This window comes from Macaca nemestrina, chromosome 8 (assembly GCF_043159975.1).
Source record: "Macaca nemestrina isolate mMacNem1 chromosome 8, mMacNem.hap1, whole genome shotgun sequence".
NCBI lineage: Eukaryota > Metazoa > Chordata > Mammalia > Primates > Cercopithecidae > Macaca > Macaca nemestrina.
This window is the reverse complement of record NC_092132.1, coordinates 115,110,169-115,130,421: the sequence shown is the minus strand read 5'-3', so window position 1 is coordinate 115,130,421 and position 20,253 is coordinate 115,110,169. Positions and strand designations below refer to the sequence as shown.

The 20,253-nt window shown below is 37.8% G+C and overlaps 1 protein-coding gene across 2 annotated transcripts in view; it reads left to right on the top strand.

Moving 5' to 3' along the window:
* Positions 1-20,253, top strand: part of LOC105476556 (disintegrin and metalloproteinase domain-containing protein 32) — a 153,773-nt gene that overhangs the window by 44,192 nt on the left and 89,328 nt on the right. For both annotated transcript variants that reach the window (XM_011732590.3, XM_011732589.3), the window contains exons 8-10: positions 2,431-2,502; positions 2,701-2,867; positions 7,763-7,844. In XM_011732590.3, coding sequence (XP_011730892.2) covers positions 2,431-2,502; positions 2,701-2,867; positions 7,763-7,844 — 321 coding nt within the window. The remainder of the gene's footprint in view (positions 1-2,430; positions 2,503-2,700; positions 2,868-7,762; positions 7,845-20,253) is intronic.

Sequence of the window (20,253 nt, the reverse complement as noted above, 5' to 3'; positions counted from 1 at the left end):
AGTTTAGAGCTTGTCAGGAAGCCAGAGTTAAGGTCAGGGACCAGGAGGGATTTGGAGAAAGATGTGAAAATAACTTGATTTATTAGAGTACAGGGAAAAGGGCAAAGGGAACATTTAAGAGAACGTTGAGACATTGAGATAGCTGAGAGAAAATTGAGGTATTTCTGGTAAACACAACTAAGTTTCCAGGAAATATTTTGGATTATGAAAATTCTTCTGTTTTTGGATTATGTTATATATTTTGAGAGTAGTTTCAAAAGCTTGTCCAAATTGCCAGGTTTTCAAGTCATATAATGCTGATTAAACATTACTACTTTAAGTTCTTATACATGTTTACATTTTCTTTAATAAAAAAACCCCTTGGTTAGGGCGTGGTATATGCCTGTAATCCCAGTACTTTGGGAAGCTGAGTTGGGTGGATCACCTGAGGTCAGGAGTTTGAGACCAGCCTGGCCAACATGGTGAAGCCTCATCTCTGCTAAAACTACAAAAATTAGGCAGGCATGGTGGTGCACACCTGTAGTCCCAGCTACTCAGGAGACTGAGTCAGGAGAACTGCTTGAACAAGGGAGGTGGAGGTTGCAGTGAGCCGAGATCGCATCACTGCTCTCCAGCCTGGGTGACAGAGGAAGACTCCATGTCAAAAACAAACAAACAAACAAACAATCATAGTATTCATAGTTCCTTCAGTGACTTTATAATTTGTAAATCTATAATTATGGCATCGTGAATTCATTGCCATGATTGTAGAAAGCATATGGTTCTATATATACACAGTTTAATAATGGAGACAGACATGGAAACACAACTGTAAGTTGTTATACTATAAGAACATCCAAGTGGGTGTTTTAAAATGTAGGTTTTATTATTACTCAGGTATATTGAAGCCAACAGATCAGGAGATGGTTGCTATTGAAAAGACAGTCTGTTTAACTGTACATAGTACATACTCAGTTTCCAATGGTAGGGGGCACTCTCCATCATTCAGGGCCCACAAAGGGAAGTACTGAGGTCAGTAAGGAGGGAAAGTGTCATTGAAATATTTTAAATAGGGGAGTGACATATTTCTATTTTACCTTAGAGTAATCATTTTGGTAATAGTGTAGGGACCACATTGCTGGTGGGAAAATTGAGGGGGAGGAATCATTTAAGAGATTATTTTAATAATCAGGGTGAAAACTTATAAATAGGTGGCATCAAGAATAAAAATAAAGGAACAACTTTAAAAGTTACTGATTGGGTTGAACTAGAAGAACTTGATTTGATTGATTTATTCGTTTACTTAGCAAATTCACTGAGCATCATCTAGATAACAGTTGCTGTTCTAGCCGTTGGGAATATAGCAGTGAATACAACAGAACAATTTCCGCTCTCATGGAGCATATAGTGTAATAAATGTAGGATGTGTTAGATAATAATACCATTCACTAAAGTAGTGAAAATATAAGTAGGAACAGATTTTTGAAGGAAGATGATGAGTTTAGTTTTGAATATATTTATTTTAGTTTTGGATATGAGTTTACTTTGGGATAATTTGAGGCTCCTGTGGAACGTCCAAGGTGATGTACTGTAGAGAGTTTGTCTATGGATATGTGCAGTTTGATGTAGTTGCAATCCAGTTTTTCAGATTTCAAGAGTGACGTATATGTATGTATACACACACACACTCATTTGTGTATGTGCATGTGTGTGCAGTTTTATGCAATGGTATTACATAAGTAGCCTTGCATAACCATTGCCACAATCGAGATACTCAACAGTACCATCACCACAGGAGTCTCCTATGTGATCCCATTAGAGCCACACCAATCCCTTGCCCTCTTCTGAGCCCTTGGGGGTCCACTAAGCCATTCTCCTTCTTTGTGATTTCACACATATTGCATAAAGTTATCAAGCAGTCTGTATCCCTTTGAGATTATGTTTTCATGCTGAGCATAATTTTCTTGAAGTTTATCCAGGCAGTTCCATATATCAACATTTGTTTCTTTTTATTGCTGAGTTTATGGTAGGAATGTACCACAGTTTATTTAACCATTTAACCATTGAACGACATATGAGTTGTTTCTAGTTTTTAGCTATTATGAATAAAGCTGTTATGGACATTCATGTACAAGTATTTGTGTGAGCATCAGTTTTTTGAGATAAATGCTCAGAAGTGAGATTGCTGAGCCATATAGTAAATCCATTCTTTGTTTTGATTTCAAAGAAGTTGAAGTTACCAAACTATTTTCCAGAGTGGCTGTACCATTTTACATTCCCACCAGCAATGCCTGAGGGATCCAGTATATATTCATTTTTCACTTATTAATGTTTTGTTTTGAACTGTTGAACCCCAAAGCAGCCTCATACCTCTGACAGTAGATGGAAATGAATCTTAAAAATACTATATAATAAATTGTACTTAAGTATAAAATTAATTCTGTTTTTCAGTATGATTACTGGGGCTCTGATAGCATGGTAGTGACAAATAAAGTCATTGAAATTGTTGGCCTTGCAAATTCAGTAAGTATTTTTCTTTTCATATTAAAATAATTTTTGTTTTGAAATGATAATTTGCCTAAACTTGATATGGTATTCCTGGATAATTAACCCATCCATATAAACTGAGTATGGGATTGTAAAAACATCGAATTAATTTCTGGGTTTTTATAAGACAACATAAATAGTAATTATGCATGTATTTATCTCTTCTGTTTTTAGATGTTTGCCCAATTTAAAGTTACTATTGTGCTGTCATCATTGGAGGTTTGGTCAGATGAAAATAAGATTTCTACAGTTGGTGAGGCAGATGAATTATTGAAAAGATTTTTAGAATGGAAACAATCTTATCTTAACCTAAGGCCTCATGATATTGCATATCTACTAATGTAAGAATAATGTTTCATTATTCCTAGAAAGAAATCAAAGATTTGTGATAATTATGTGGCTTAATGTAAGGAATTATTATTCATTTCTGAATATCCATGCTTCGATTATTTAGTATGTGCTTTATTCAGGCTTTATGCTCAATTTCTAGTTGTCAGGCAATAAAAAAAAAACATTACTAACATTTATTTCTAGGCTAATAAAGCTTTTATAAATGAAGACACTGAGAGTTCCAAGAGGTTAAGCCATCTCAAAACTCTTGGATCTGGTGATACTCCTAAGGTTTGAACCCACAGTTTGTATCTCTAGAGCCAAAACGCTTAACCACTACCCCTAAAGAGATGGGATTTATCTTGAGAGGTTTATATTCTTATATGAGCTTTGACCAAAGGCTTGGTAAATGTGGTTACAAAAGTTTTATCCTAATGAATTTTCTGAGTAATTTTAAAATGTTAGTTTTCTAATTATAAATTATAGCTATATATTTATAATTGTAATCATATTAAATTTATTAGCGGTAACCAGCAAGTGTCTTTCAATAAAACTATACATGTCTATATATGTATTTAAGTTTAGTATGTCAGTATTTTCTTTCGCTTGTGTGAGACTAATCTTTCCCTCACATCTCGGCCAGCCATAAATGTTATTCCTCTTTTAACTTTTGGTAGTCTGATGGATGTAACTTAAGGTCATTGTCGTCGTTTTAATTTTCTTCTTTTCTGATGACTGGTGGATTTGAGCATCTTTTCAAATGCTTGTCGATCATTTGTATCTGTCCTTCTGCAATCGTCTTTTCTTGTCGTTTGATTACTTCCCTATAATTTGTAAGGGCTTTAAAAAATAATTTCATTATCTTTAATATTTATATTTTTCCCCATAAGTTATTGGGGTACAGGTGATATCTGGTTACACGAGTAAGTTATTTAGTGGTGATTTGTGAGATTTTGGTACACCCATCACCTGAGAGTATACACGGTATACACTGCACCATATTTGTAGTCTTTTATCCTTCGCCCCACCTCCCACTCTTCCCCGCAAGTCCCCACAGTCCGTTGTATCATTCCTTTTTTTTTTTTTTGGAGACGGAGTCTCGCTCTGTCGCCTAGGCTGGAGTGCAGTGGCGCGATCTCGGCTCACTGCAAGCTCCGCCTCCTGGGTTCATGCCATTCTCCTGCCTCAGCCTCCCGAGTAGCTGGCCCCCGCCACCTGTATCATTCTTATGCCTTTGCCTCATAGCGTAGCTCCCACATTTTGGGGAGAACATACGATGTTTGGTTTTCCATTCCTGAGTTACTTCACTTAGAATAATAGTCTCCAATCTCATCCAGGTCACTACAAATGCTGCTAATTCATTCCTTTTTATGGCTGAGTAGTATTCATATATATATATGAATATATATATAATGCTGCAGTTTCTTTATCCGCTCGTTAATTGATGGGCATTTGGGTTGGTTCCATGATTTTGCAGTTGTGAATTGTGCTGCTATAAACATGCATGTGTAAGTATCTTTTTCAAAAAATGACTTCTTTTTCTCTGGGTAGATACCCAGTAGTGGGATTGCTGGATCAAATGGTAGTTCTACTTTTAGATCTTTAAGGAATCTTCACACTGTTTTCCATAGTGGCTGTACTAGTTTATATTCCTACCAGCAGTGTAGAAATGTTCCCTGATCACTGCATCCACACCAACATCCACTGTTTTTTTGATTTTTTGATTATGGCCTTTATTGCAGGAGTAAGGTGGTTTTGCATTATGGTTTTAATTTGCATTTCCCCGCTCATTAGAGATGTTGAGCATTTTTTTCATAAGTTTGTTGGCCATTTGCATATCTTCTTTTGGGAATTGTCTATTTATGTCCTTAGCCCACTTTTTGATGGGATTGTTTGTTTTTGTCTTACTGATTTGTTTGAGTTCATTGTAGGTTCTGGATATTAGTCCTTTGTCAGATGTATAAATTGGGAAGATTTTCTCCCACTCTGTGGGTTTTCTGTTTACTCTGCTGACTATTCCTTTTGCTGTGCAAAAGCTCTTTAGTTTAAGTCCCAACTATTTATCTTTGTTTTTATTTCATTTGCTTTTGGGTTCTTTGTCATGAAATTCTTGCCTAAGCCAATGTCTAGAAGGGGTTTTCCAATGTTATCTTGTAGAATTTTTAGTTTCAGGTCTTAGGTTTAAGTCCTTAATCCATCTTGAGTTGATTTTTGTATAAGGTGAGAAGTGAGGATCCGGTTTCATTCTCCTGCGTGTGGCTAGCCAATTATCCCAGCACCATTTTTTGAGTAGGGTGTCTTCTCCCCACTTTATGTTTTTGTTTGCTTTGTTGAAGATCAGTTGGCTGTAAGTATTTGGGTTTGTTTCTGGGTTCTCTATTCTGTTCCATTGATCTATGTGCCTATTTTTATACCAGTACCATGCTATTTTGGTGACTATGGCCTTATAGTATGGTTTGAAATCAGTTAGTGTGATGACTCCAGATTTGTTCTTTTTGCTTAGTTTTGCTTTGGCTATGTTGGCTCTTTTTAGGTTCCATATGAATTTTAGAATTGTTTTTTTCTAATTCTGTGAAGAATGATGGTGGTATTTTGATGGGTTTGAATTGAATTTATAGATTGCTTTTGGCAATATGATCATTTTCACAATACTGATTCTACCCATCCATGAGCATGGGATGTGTTTCCATTTGTTTGTGTCATCTATGATTTCTTTCAGCAGTGTTTTGTAGTTTTCCTTGTAGAGATCTTTCTACTTCTTGGTTAAGTATATTCCTAAGCATTTTATTTTTTTTGCAGCTATTGTGAAAGGGGTTGAGTTCTTGATTTGATTCTCTGCTTGATCACTGTTGGTGTATAGAAGAACTACTGATTTGTGTACATTAATCTTGTATCTGAAAACTTTGCTGAATTCTTTTATTAGATCTAGGAGCTTTCTGGAGGAGTCTTTAGAATTTTCAAGGTAAATGATCATATCATCAGCAAACAGTGACAATTTGACTTCCTCTTTACTAATTGGATGCCTGTAAGGGTTTTTGAATGCTTAGATACTAACTTGTTTATCTGTATGACAAATACTTTTTCCATATCTATAATTTTTCTATAAACTTTTTATTCTCTGCTACATTTCAGCAGACCTTGCTGGACTGAACAAAGGAGGATGAGTGCAGGAATAAAGACAAAGACAAAAGAGTATATTTGCAAGAAGGGGCCAGGGGACTCCTTGCTTCTAGTGAACGGGGGTCCTGAGCTTCTAGAGCCCATCGTATTTATTGAGTAAAGGAGATAGGGAGAAGGGGGTGGTGGTGGTCAGCCGCTTGACTTAGTGCAGGCCTGCATGACTGTATTCTTTGAACAGTAGGCTCCAGATATTCCAGTAGATAACCTCAAGGAGCACAGTGCCAGGGAGTGACTGCCCTCAGTATACCTTCTGCTGGCAGGCACAGATGTGAGTTTGCTTACATTCTGCATTCATGATGAACAGTTTGCTATTTAATCATATAGCCTCCAGGGGAATGCTAAGTTGGTCACGACCCTTAGGCTTTCAGTTCCCAACACTACATGAAAACTTCTACATTTCATATGGTCAAATCTGTTAATCTTTTCTTCTTTCTTTTGGGTTTCCTGTATAGTATAGAAGGTCTCTCCCAACCCCAAATTTTAGTCTGCTAGATTTTTCTTTAGGATTAATATTATTACCTTTTATAGAATATGGAATTCATAGTTAGAACTGGAGCTGAACCTTTGAAGGAGGAGGGAAAGGAAACAAACACTGACAAAGCAAGGTAGTAGAGCTTGACAACTGATTTGATGTGGAATGGGCACGTCAAAACATGTCAGTATGAATTAAAAAATGTATTACTGAGTTTGTCAGGAGTATGCATAGAATTTTAGGGGAAGTCTGAGTTATAAAAACAGGGCTTATTAAAGTATCTGTGGGAGGGAGAAAGAGTGTAAACAATCCTTAGACATTGGAACATAAAACCAATGTTGGGCATTAGGAACAAATACTTGGAAACAAATGCTGGAAGGGTTAGATATAAACAATCTCAGAGAGACAGAATAAAGGTAGTGGAGAGGCAGTGTGATTGTGAAGTGAAGTGCAGTTGAGACAGAAAGGACATTTCAAATTGAAAATTGAATACCAAGCTTCTTAAGTTTCTTTACTCACATCCTGGCTTGTTTGGTGGGGGCTCTAAATAAGGCAGTGAATGCTTGGAGCTTCTATACCTTAGTGGTTGAGAATATGGCTCGGATTCAGACTGCCTAAGTTCAGATTCTTCAGTAGGATGTATTAGTCATGCTACCTTGAGAGAGTTACTTATACTTCCCATCTGACATTTGATTTGCTCAATGGGGACAAAAATAATATTCACTAGTTTGTTTTGAGTATTAAATGGATTAGTTGATGTAAAGCTCTGAGAATAGTGTATTATTATATGACAGTTTAAATGGCCCCTTACTCAAAGCTGAAATAATAATGTTTAGGTGTGAAACAATAAAGCACTCCTATTGGAAACTGTTGAACTTTACTACCTGGGAGCAACACATTTTAATCTACACATTAAAATGATTTGTCACTGTCACTCAACAAAGTATTTTTTATCAGAATATTGGAGCAAAACCTTTGATAAATGTAGCCAGATGTGGTGAGAACAATAAAGGCATTAAAAAGTTGGATCCATTGGATATGTTTCAGATATCAAGAGTATTTAATCTAATTAATACTAATATGTCATATTAAATGGTATTGCAAATTTGAAACAATTAAGAACATATGGAAAGATCGTACCTCAATTTGCTTCAGATTTGGATTTTATGAACTGCAGACTTAAATTATTAGCAGGAATTCTCATTTTTAAATTGTCTGTTAAAATCAATTATAAATGTAAACTTATTTATTTAGTTATAGGGATTATCCTGATTATGTGGGAGCAACGTTTCCTGGAAAGATGTGTATTACTCGTTATTCTGCAGGAGTTGCACTGGTATGTAACTGTTTAATCTTTTTTTTTTAATTAACACATTTAAAAATTATTTAACATGATAGCATATATTTTATACAGTTTATGTGCATGTTTACATTTACAGATTGCATTTGTCTTCCATTACTGTTAAAATTTTTAAGTGTTTAGAAGGAAGAATATTTTGTAGATCAATATCTTGTTGCAATTAATTATGTTTGGGAGTTGGAATAAAAATATCATAAATACACATGCTCTTCTTGATACATAGAATAATGCATTGTGAAAAATTATCTGCAATAAAATTTCTACAACCCAAAATAGATTTTTGCTTGCAGACATAAAATTGGAGAAATATTCTTATAGATAAAATAGATTCAAAATCAAAACAAAAACTAGATTAAGGATTCCTTAAGATGTTTCAGAACTCTGAAAGCCAGTAAAATAAACTTTTATATGTATTTATAATATTGATAAATGTGATTTTATATATATAATAGGTAAAAATAAATGCATTATTAAAAAGTTGATGCTTCTCTTTGTGCTATTTTCTTACCCTACTCCTTTTTTAAAAAACAAGTTTAAGTACTATTTTTTTTAACTTACAAAATAATTTATGTTAATGATGTCAAATTTGTTAAGTATATATCTAGGAACATATAAGAAAATTAATATAATCTTGCATTTTGCCACCAGGTGGAGATAACCACTATTAACGTTTTGATTGATATATGTATCTTCTTGTTTTCTTAAAACTTTTAAATAAAAAGTTTTAAGAAACTTAAAACTTAAAAGACTTTTAAATAAAAAAAATTTAGAACATGATTTTAGAAACTTTTATTCATTTTTTTATTGATACATAATAGTTGTATGTAAAGGCAGTGAGCAGAATGGTTGTTACCAGAGGCTAGGAAGGGTCGGGGAAGAGGGGAGGAAGAGGAGTTGAGTAATGGGCACAAAATTACAGTTAGGTAGAAGGAATAAGTTCTAGTATTTTTTTTTTTTTTTTTGACAGAGTCTTGCTCTTGTACCCAGGCTAGAGTGCAGTGGCCCGATCTTGGCACACTGCAACCTTTGCCTCCAGTGTTCAAGCGATTCTCATGTCTCAGTACAGAGGTGACCCCAACAACTGGCTGAAGTTTTTTGTATTTTTAGTAAAGAAGGGTTTTCAACATGTTGGCCATGCCAGTCTCGAACTTCTGGCCTAAAGTGATCTGCCTGCCTCGGCCTCGTAAAGTGCTAGGATTACAGGCATGAGCCACCATGCCTGGCCAGTTCTAGTATTCGATAGCACAATAGGGTGACTATAATTAACAATAATTTATAGTATATTTCAAAATAGCTAGAGGACAAGATTTGGATTGTTCTCAAAATAAATAAATGGCATATGTTTGAGGTTATGGATAGTCCAGTTACCCTGATTTGATCATTACATATCACCTGCATATATATCTTCTACTTTGTGTCTTTCTCTGTTTATCTGCTACTGTAGCTCTTTCTATGTATTTTTTTTTTGCAAAATGTGATTTTGCAGCACCTGTTTTTATTTCTAATACTTAAACATTTTTTATTACTGAAAGAATGAATACACATGGTAAATTGTTTAAGCTATAGATATACAAAGCGAAAAGTGATAGTAAAACTTTCTACCCCTTCATTTAGTCCTATTGAAGAATTTAATAATTTCCATTTAAGTTCTTCTGTTGGTTAAATTTATTTATTTAAAAATATGTATGCCCTTACTTCTATTTTAATTTATAAACTGTAGACAATATTGGTAATATTATATTTGATATGTCGAGTCCACTCTCTCTACTTGTTGCTTATGTTTAAATATATATTTTTTATATAAATATATAAGTATAAACATATATATAAATACATATATTTGAATATTGGTTCTTATTTTTGATTTTACATAATATCTATATATATGTTACACAATGTCTACTGTTTGCTTGCTGTGAACAGTAAGAGGTGTAATGTAATTGTATGTTTCTTATACCCGTTGTCAGGGTTTAGATAATTTATAACTTAATTCTGTAGGGCTTTTGCACTTTGTCTAGAGATTGATGTAAGAATTAAATAAATAAATAGCATTTTACAGTATTATAAATATATAAATAATATTAACTATTGGATAAAGAAATAAATATTTCTTTTTTTTTTTTTTTTTTTTTTTTTGAGGCGGAGTCTCGCTCTGTCGCCCAGGCTGGAGTGCAGTGGCGCGATCTCGGCTCACTGCAAGCTCCGCCTCCCGGGTTCCCGCCATTCTCCTGCCTCAGCCTCCCGAGTAGCTGGGACTACAGGCGCCTGCCACCACGCCCGGCTAGTTTTTTTTTTTGTATTTTTAGTGGAGACGGGGTTTCATTGTGTTAGCCAGGATGGTCTCGATCTGCTGACCTCGTGATCCGCCCGTCTCGGCCTCCCAAAGTGCTGGGATTACAGGCTTGAGCCACCGCGCCCGGCCAGAAATAAATATTTCTTATGCCAGTAAAGCTTTGACGGTCAAAGGAGGATATTTTAGGCATCAGAATCTAATGGAGCACTGACTTTTTTTTCTAACTTTTTTACTTGTTATGGGTGAAACCAACTGCCACAGAAAATGAAATCCCATCTTCCTTTTCTTGGAATCTTTTACTGCTTTTCTGGAATAACTCTTGATTTTTTTTTTTTTTTAACACAGTGTGTATGAATCGCAAACATTGAGCTATTTTTATCAATGAAAACACTTTTTTCCTTCAGAGTTTAAGTTCTGGGGTACATGTGCAGGATGTGTAGGTTTGTTACATAGATAAATGTGTGCCATGGTGGTTCTCTGCACCTATCAACCCATCAGCTAAGTATTAAGCCCCACATGCATTAGCTGTTTATCCTGGTGCTCTCCCTTCCCTGGCCCCCCCGACAGGCCCCAGTGTGTGTTGTTCCCCTCCCTGTGTCCATGTGTTCTTATTGTTCAGCTCCCACTTAAAAGTGAGAACATGTGGCATTGTTTCCTGTTACTGTGTTAGTTTGCTGAGGATAATGGCTTCCAGATCCATCCATGTCACTGCAAAGTCATTCCTTTTTACGACTGCATACGTAGTATTCCATGGTGTATATGTATCACATTTGTATATGTATCACATTTTCTTTATCCATTCTACTATTGATGGGCATTTGGGTTGATTCCATGTCTTTGCTATTGTGAATAGTGCTGCAATGAACATACGGGTGCATGTGTCTTTATAATAGAATGATTTATATTCCTTATGGTGTTTCTGCCTCTAGATCTTTGAGGAATTGCCACAGTGTCTTCCACAATGGCTGAACTAATTTACATTCTCATCAACAGTGTAAACATGTACCAGGCTGGCCACGGTGGCTCACGCCTATAATCCCAGCACTTTGGGAGACTGAGGCGGGCAGATCGCGAGGTCAGGCGTTTGAGACCAGCCTGACCAACATGGTGAAACCTTGTCTCTTCTAAAAATACAAAAATTTGCCGGGTGTGATGGCAGGTGCCTGTAATCCCAGCTACTTGGGAGACTGATGCAGGAGAATTGCTTGAACCCGGGAGGCGGAGGTTGCAGTGAGCAGAGATCGTGCAATTGCACTCCAGCCTGGGCAACGAGAGCGAGACTCCGTCTCAAAAACCAACCAACCAACCAACCAACCAACCAAACAAACAAACAAACAAAGAAACATATTCCTATTTGTCCATGGCTTTGCTAGCATCTGTTGTTTCTTGACTTTTTAATAATCGCCATTCTGACTGGTGTGAGATGGTATCTCATTGTGGTTTTAATTTGCACTTCTCTAATGATCAGTGCTGTTGAGTATTTTTTCATGTTTTTTGGCCCCACGAATGTCTTCTTTCGAGAAGTGTCTGTTCATGTCCTTTCTCCACTTTCTAATTTTTTTCTCTTGTAAATATGTTTAAGTTCCTTGTAGACTGTGGATATTAGACCTTTGTCAGATGGATAGATTGCAAACATTTTCTCCCATTCTGTAAGTTGTCTGTTCACTCAGATGATAGTTTATTTTGCTGTGCAGAAGCTCTTCAGTTTAATTAAATCCCATTTGTCAATTTTTGCTTTTATTACAATTGCTTTTGGCATTTTTGTCATGAAATCTTTTCCCATGCATCTGTCCTGAATGGCATTGCCTAGATTTTCTTCAAAGGTTTTGATAGTTTTGGGTTTTACATTTAAGTTTTTAATCCATATTGGGTTAATTTGTTTTTTGTTTTTTTTTAGACAGGGTCTCACTCTGCAGCCCAGACTGGAGTGCAGTGGCACAATCTAGGCTCACTGCAACCTCTGCCTCCAAGGTTCAAGCGATTCTCTTGCTTCAGACTTGCCAATAGCTGGGATTACAGATGTACACCACCACACCTGGATAATTTTTGTAGTTTTAGTAAAAACAAGGTTTCACTGTGTTGTTCAGGCTGGTCTCAAACTCCTGTCCTCATGTGATGCACCTGCTCTGGCCTCCCAAAGTGTTGGGGTTACAGGCATGAGCCACCATGCCTAACCAACTTAATTTTTGTATAAGGTGTAAGGAAGGAGTCCAGTTTCAATTTTCTGCATATGGCTAGCCAGTTCTGCCAGATCCATTTATTAAATAGGGAATCCTTTCCCCATTGCTTGTTTTTGTCAGGTCTGTTGAAGATCAGATAGTTGTAGGTGTGTGGTCTTATTTCTGAGTTCTCTGTTCTGTTCCATTGGTCTGTGTCTGTTCTTGTACTAGTACCATGCTGTTTTGGTTACTGTAGCCTTGTAGTATAGTTTGAAGTTGGGTAGTGTGATGCCTCCAGCTTTGTTCTTTTTTCTTAGGATTGTCTTGGCTATTTGAACTCTTTCTTGGTTCCATATGATTTTTAAAATAGTTTTTTTTTCTAATTCTGCGAAGAATGTCAATGGTAGTTTAATGGAAATAGCATTGAATCAATCTATAAATTGCTTTGGGCAATATGGCCATTTTCATGATATTGATTCTATTTATGAATATGGAATATTTTTCAATTGTTTGTGTCCTCTCTAATTCTCTCGAGCAGTGGTTTGTAGTTCTCTTGAAGAGGTCCTTCACTTCTCTTGTTAGCTGTATTCCTACGTATTTTATTCTCTTTGTAGCAACTGTGAGTGGGAGTTCATTCATGATTTCGCTCTCTGCTTTTCTGTTGTTGGTGTAGGAATACTAGTTATTTTTGCACGTTGATTTTGTATCCTGAGACATTGCTGCAGTTGCATATTAGCTTAAGGAGCTTTTGGGCTGAGAGGATGAGGTTTTCTAGGTATAGGATCATGTCATTTGCAAACGAAGACAATATGACTTCCTCTCTTTCTATTTGAATTCCTTTTTTTTTTTTTTTTTAAGTTTGCCTTATTGTCCTGGCCAGAACTTCCAGTATTATGTTGAATAGGAATGATGAGAGAGGGCATCCTTGTCTTGTGCCAGTTTATAAGGGGAATGTTTGTAGCTTATGCCCATTCAGTATGACATTGGCTTTGGGTTTTCCATAGATGGTTCTTAATATTTTGAGTTATATTCATTCTTTCAATACCTAGTCTACTGAGAGATTTTAACATGAAAATTTTTTCGAAATGACTTTTCTGCATCTATTGAGATAATCATGTGGTTTTTGTCTTTAGTTCTGTTTATGTGATGAATCACATTGATTTGTGTATGGTGAAACCAACCTTGCATCCTGGGGATGAAGCCAAGTTGATCATAGTGGATAAGCTTTTTGATGTGCAGCTGGATTCAGTTTGCCAGTATTTTATTGAGGATTTTTGCATCGATGTTCATCAGAGATATTGGCCTGAAGTTTTCTTTTTTTGTTGTATTTCTGCCAGGTTTTGATATTAGGATGATGCTGGGTTCATAAAATGAATTGGGGAGGAGTCTCTTCTTTTCAATTGTTTGGAATAGTTTCAGTAGAAATGGTACCAGCTCTTCTTTCTACCTCTGGTAGAATGTTAGCTGTAAATTCATCTGGTCCTGGGCTTTTTTTGGTTAGTAGGCTATTCATTAGTTCTGCCTCCATTTCAGAACTCATTATTTGTTTATTCAGGGATTCAGTTTCTTCCTGGTTCAGTCTTGGGAGGGTGTTATATGTCCAATAATTCATCCATTTCTTCTAGATTTTCTAGTTTCTGTGCATAGAGGTGTTTATAGTATTCTCTGATGATTGTTTGTATTTCTGTGGGGTCCATGGTGATATCCCCCTTATCATTTATGATTGTATCTATTTGATTCTTCTCTCTTTTCTTTTTTACTAGTCTAGCTACTGGTTTATCTATTTTATTAATTTTTTCAAAAAATCAGCTCCTGGATTCATTGATTTTTTGAAGGTTTTTTTGTGTCTCTGTCTCCTTCAGTTCTGCTCTAATCTTGGTTATTTCTTGTCTTCTGCTAGCTTTGGGGTTTGGTTGCTTTTGGTTCTCTTGTTCTTTTAGTTGGCATGTTAGGTTGTTGATTTGAGGTATTTCTAACTTTTTGATGTAGCCATTTAGTCCTATGGATTTCTCTCAACATGGCTTTAGCGTGCATCCCAGTATGTTGTCTCTTTGTTGTCATTAGTTTCTAAGAACTTCTTGATATCTGCCTTAATTCCATTATTTACCCAGGAGTCCTTCAGGAGCATGTTGTTCAATGTCTATGTGGTTGTGTAGTTTCAAGTGAGTTTCTTAATTTTGAGTTCTAATTTGATTGTGCTGTGATTTGAGAGACTGTTATGATTACAGTTCTTTTGCATTTGCTAAGGAGTGTTTTACTTTCGATTATGTGATTGATTTTACAGTAAGTGCCATGTGGTGATGAGAAGAATGTATATTCTCTTGATTTTGGGTGGAGATTTCTGTAGATATCTCTCAGGTCCACTTGATCCAGAGCTGAGTTCAAGTCCTGTATATCTTTATTCGTTTTCTGTCCCAATGATTTGTCTAATATTGTCAGTGAGGTGTTAAAATCTCCCACTATTATTGTGTGGGAGTCTAAGTCTCTTTGTAGGTCTCTAAGAACCTGCTTTATGAATCTGGGTGCTCCTTTATCGGGTGCTTATATATTTAGGATAGTTAGCTCTTCTTGTTGAATTGAACCCTTTACCATTATGTAATGCCTTTCTTTGTCTTTTTTGATCTTTGGTGGTTTAAAGTCTGTTTTGTAAGAAACTAGGATTGCAACTCCAACTTTTTTTCTGTTTTCCATTTGCTTGGTAAATTTTTCTTCATCTCTTCCTTTTTTTATTTATTTTTTGTTTTTTTGGAGACAAGAGTCTCACTCTATTGCCCAGGCTGGAGTGCCATGGCATGATCTCGGCTCACTGCAACCTCTGCCTCCCAGGTTCAAGAGATTCTCTTGCCTCAGCCTTCCAAGTAGCTGGGATTACAGGCACATACCACCATGCTTGGCTAATTTTTTGTGTTTTTAGTAGAGACAGGATTTCACCATGTTGGCCAGGCTGGTCTTGAACTCTTGACCTCAAGTGATCTGCCCACCTTGGCCTCCCAAAGTGCTGGGATTACAGGCTTGAGTGATTGCTCCCAGCCATCCCTTTATTTTGAGCCTATGTGTCTTTGCACGTGAGATGGGTATCTTGAAGGCAGTATACCAATGGGTCTTGACTCTTTATTCATCTTGTCATTTGTGTCTTTTAATTGGGGCATTTAGCCTATATACATTTAGCCTATTTACATTTAAGGTTAATATTGTTCTGTGTGAATTTGATCCTGTCATCATGATACTAGTTGGTTATTTTGCAGACTTTTTTATGTGGTTACTTCATAGTGTTACTGATCTGTGTACTGATCTGTGTACTTCAGTTTTGGTAGTGGCTGATAATTGTTTTTCATTTTCATATTTAGTGCTTCCTTCAGGAGCTCTTGTGAGGCAGGCCTGGTGGTGATGTATTCCCTCAGCATTTGCTTGTCTGAAAAGGATCTTATTTCTCTTTTGCTTATGAAGCTTAGTTTGGCTGAATATGAAATTCTGGGTTGAAAATTCTTTTCTATAAGAATGTTGAATATTGGCCCCCAATCTCTTCTGGCTTGCAAGGTTTCCGCTGAAAAGTCTGCTGTTATTCTGATGGGCTTCCCTTTTAGGTGACCTGGCCTTTCCATCTGACTGCCTTAACATATTTTTTTACTTTCAGTTTGATCTTGGTGAATCTGATGATTATGTGTCTTGGGGCTGAGTTTCTCATAGAGTATCTTACTGGGGTTCTCTGGATTTCCTGAATTTGAGTGTTGGTCTGTCTTGTTAGGTTGAGGAAGTTCTCGTGGATGATATCCTGAAGTCTGTTTTCCAACTTGGTTCTGTTCTCCCGGTCTCTTTCAGGTATCTTAATCAGTTGTAGGTTCAGTCTTTTTATATAATCTCATATTTCTCAGAGATTTTGTTAGTCCCTTTTCCTTCTTTTTAGTCTGTTCTTGCCTGAATGTCTTTTTCAGAAAGATAGTCTTCAAGCTCTGCTATTTTTTCCTCCTCTTGGTCTATTCTGCTATTGATACTTGTGATTGCATTGTGAATTTCTTGTGTTGGATTTTTCACCTCCATCAGTTCAGTTATGATCCTTTATAAACTGGCTATTCTGTTTATCTGCACCTGTATTGTTTTATTATGATGGTTAGCTTCTTTGCATTGGGTTAGAACTTTCTCCTTTAGCACAACAAAGTTTGTTATTACCCACTTCTGAAGACTACTTCTGTCATTTCAGTCATCTCTGTCTCAGCCCAGTTCTGTGCCCTTGCTGCGAGATGTTGGGTTCATTTGAGGAGCAGAGACATTCTGGCTTTTTGAGTTTTCAGTGTTTTTACATTGATTTTTCTCATCTTTGTGGGCTATCTACCTTTGATCTTTGAGGTTGCTGACCTTCGAATGCGGTTTTTGTGGGGCCTCTTTTTGTTGATGTTGTTGTTGCTTTCTGTTTGTTTTTCCTTTTAACTGTCAGGCCACTCTTTCACAGGGCTGCTGCAGTTTGCTGGGGGTTCACTCCAGACCCTAGTTGCCTCACTGTCTCCTGCACCTGGAGGTATCACCAATGAAGGTTAAGAAACAGCAAAGATGGCAGCCTGCTTCTTCCTCTATGAGCTCCATCCCAGGAGGGCACTGACCTTATACTGGCCCATATACTCCTGTAGGTGGTGTCTGTAGGAGGTCTCACCCAGTCAGGAGGAATGGGATCAGGGACCCACTTAAAGAAGTAGTCTGGCTGCCCCTTCACAGAGCAGATGTGCTGTGTTTGGGGGAGCCCTCCTCATCTAGACCACCCAGACTCTCTAGAGCCAGCAGGCTGGAAAGGCATAGTCAGCTGAACCACAGAGACTATGGCCACCCCTTCCCCCTGGAAGCTCCATCCCAGAGAGAGATCAGAGTTCTGGTCTGGACCATCTGGAGTATCCAGAGACAGCAGGCTAGAATGGCCACCTCAAAGCATAGAGATGTGGCTGCTCCTTCCCCAAGGAACTCAGTCCGTTTCAGTCAGTCTCCAGCCTGCTGCTGTTGGCTGGCTTGAATTCCAAGCCAGTGGGTCTTAACTTGTGCGATGCTGTGAAAGTGGGGCCTGCAGAACGACACTGCTTGGCTCCCTGCCTACGGGAATGCATGAACCGATCTCCCATCTGGCAGGAATTCCTGGGGATAGGATATTCAAAACTCCTGGGTGTCCATGTGTGCCCAAATGGCTGCTTCCCTGAGGCTCCACACAGCTCTGTGCTTTGGACCCAAGGCCCTGGTGGTGTGGGCTCATGAGGGGATCTCCTGATCCATGGTTTGCAAAGAGCCATGGGAAAAGCACGGTTTTCCAGGTGGGGCTGCACAATCACTCATCACTTCCCTTCGCTGGGGATGGGGTCTCCCCTGGCTACATGCCACTCCTGGGCGGGCCATCACCCCACCCTGCTTTTCCTTGCTCTCCGTGGGTCAAACTGTCTGCCTGGTCAGTCCCAACGTAAGAACCTGGATACCTCAGTTGAAAGTGCAGAATTCGCTTGCCGTTTTCATTCCTTTCCAGGAGAGCTGGGGACTGTAGCTGCCTCTAATCAGCCATCTTGGCCCTACCCCCTTCAATGAAAACACTTTTATTTTGTCTTAACATTTGATTGATAATTGGGATAGGTATAGAATCTTTGTCCTAACATCTTCCTACCTCAGCATTTTGAAGACTGTTGTATCATATTTTTGCCAAGTCATTATGAAGTGAAAAGATGGCAAGGAAATTGAGGGCGTATGTAAAGGAATTTGAACTGATGAGTGAAAGAGAGAAGTTAATAAGGAAATTAGGAATAGTGAAAATGTGGTTTTCACTAGATAAACTTGTGGTTTCACAAGATAAAAAAAGGAACAAAGATTCATGACTATGTGAGCAGAGAATGATTGTTTTCTCTTTTATTTCAAATTCATTTATTTTTTAAATTGACATATAAAATTGTCTGCCTTTACTATGCACAACGTGATGTTTTGAAGACTATATACACTGTAGAATGGTTAAATCTAGCTAACAAATACATTGCCTCACATACTTATCATTTTTATGGTGAGAATGCTTAACATCCACTCTCTTAGCATTTTTTAAGAATATAATTTATCATCGTTAATTGTAGTTACCAAGCTGTACAATAGAACTCCCGAATGTATTCTTCCTATCTATTTTTAAATATCCATTCTTTGACCAACATCTCCCAGAAGAGGATTATTTTGAATTCTTTGTCAGTCATTTCATAAATCTCCTTTCTTCTGGGTACACTGCAGGAGCTTTATTAGTTTCTTTTTGTGATGTCATATTTTCCTGATTTTTCATAATCCTTGTGTCTCTATGCATTTGAGGAGATGGTCACCTCTTCTAGCTTTTGCACATATTCTTTTCTGGTAGCAGACCTTTACTTTTACTGTAACCTGGGATTCTGGATGTCATTGGTTACAACCGTGGAGAGGCAGACCTTGGTGTTGGGTTCTCTAGTTGGGATTGGTTGCTTCCCGTACTCTGAGGTCAAATGGTATAGCTGGCTGTGCTCTGTGGTCTAGTGAGACCACTGGCTGGACTCTAACATCAGGTGGGGATACTGGCTGGGTTCTGTGATTGTTTCTGATGGAGCAGGATTGAAGGTTGTCTTCCCTGGCTAGGCAGTATTTTTGTATGTTTGGAATCTGTATCATGTTTCCTGCAGTATGATGCTGTTGGCTAGTCTCTCTGGTGTAGCACCTCCGTGGGCCAGAATGAAGAGCAACCCCAAAGAATCATGTACTTATCACTGTGAGCCCCACCACTGTTTTTCATCTCCAACTGACCCCAGATGGCTTAACCCTACCAGCACTCCCAGTGATTCCTGTGTGATGAGACAGGAGTGAGCCTTTCACAAATGGTCCCAGAATGGTGGGGAAGTTAAATGTCTGCCTCTAATTCACCCCTACCGTACCAGAAACCATAGGCCCAGAGTAACTCTGCATGCAGTGCCACACCAGCCTGGGGCTATTCCCAATATAGTATATTCCCAATATGGTATAGTAAGTCACCACAGCCTCTGCCAGCTATATGCAGCAACTGATCTAGCAATTCCCATCCCATTTTTCCTCATCAACACTCACTCTGTTCTCAGACTCAAGCCTAATGGCTACGGGGGAAATGGCACCAAGTTTTGGCTGCTGCTTTAGGATATTTAAAAAATCATTAGTGACATCCTTCCTGCCTCTCTGGATGTTGTTCCTTAGCTGGGGCCACAACTGAATCTTTAGCCAGCCATTATGGGCTTGTTGCTTTTGTGTTACAGGACACGTGGTGAGTAAATCTTGTAGTAATGAACCCATTTCTATAAATACTAGGCCACAAGATGTGACCCCGATCAGAAACAATATTGTGTGGTGATGCAGAAGATATTCTTCAAGCACAAGAATGTGGTGCTTTAGAATCACTGCAGACAGGCAAGGAAAATCCATACCTGGGATACACGAGGACAAATCATTGCTCCTTCAATGAATGAACAGTCCACTGTAATAAACCCATCTCCAGTTGACTGGCTAATCCAACAGGGGCATAATGCTATGGTGGAAGCTCATCACTGGCTTCTGTTGATGGCAGGTAGAGTGACCTAGATATATAGAAAGCCAGATCAGTTTCAGAGGATAATTTACAGTCATTATCTATCTTTTGCACCAGGGAAACAAACAAGTTAAATGATTATGTGACATGCATCATTACTCCTACAATTTCAAACTTTAATGGTGACGCTTATATATGCAGTATGCAATTCCCTAAGGGATGCCATATTACTCTTCATTTATCATCTTGGGAGCAGTTCCAGGCACTTCCTCTTGGCCCTCCCTGTCAATAATATGTCTCACTCCATTGGTCAGCAGACAATACATGCTAGTATTTCTATACCAGGCATAATTCTGGGATTTGGAAAATAATAGTAGGACATATCTGAAGTTCTTTTGGATGTACTTACTGTTAGAT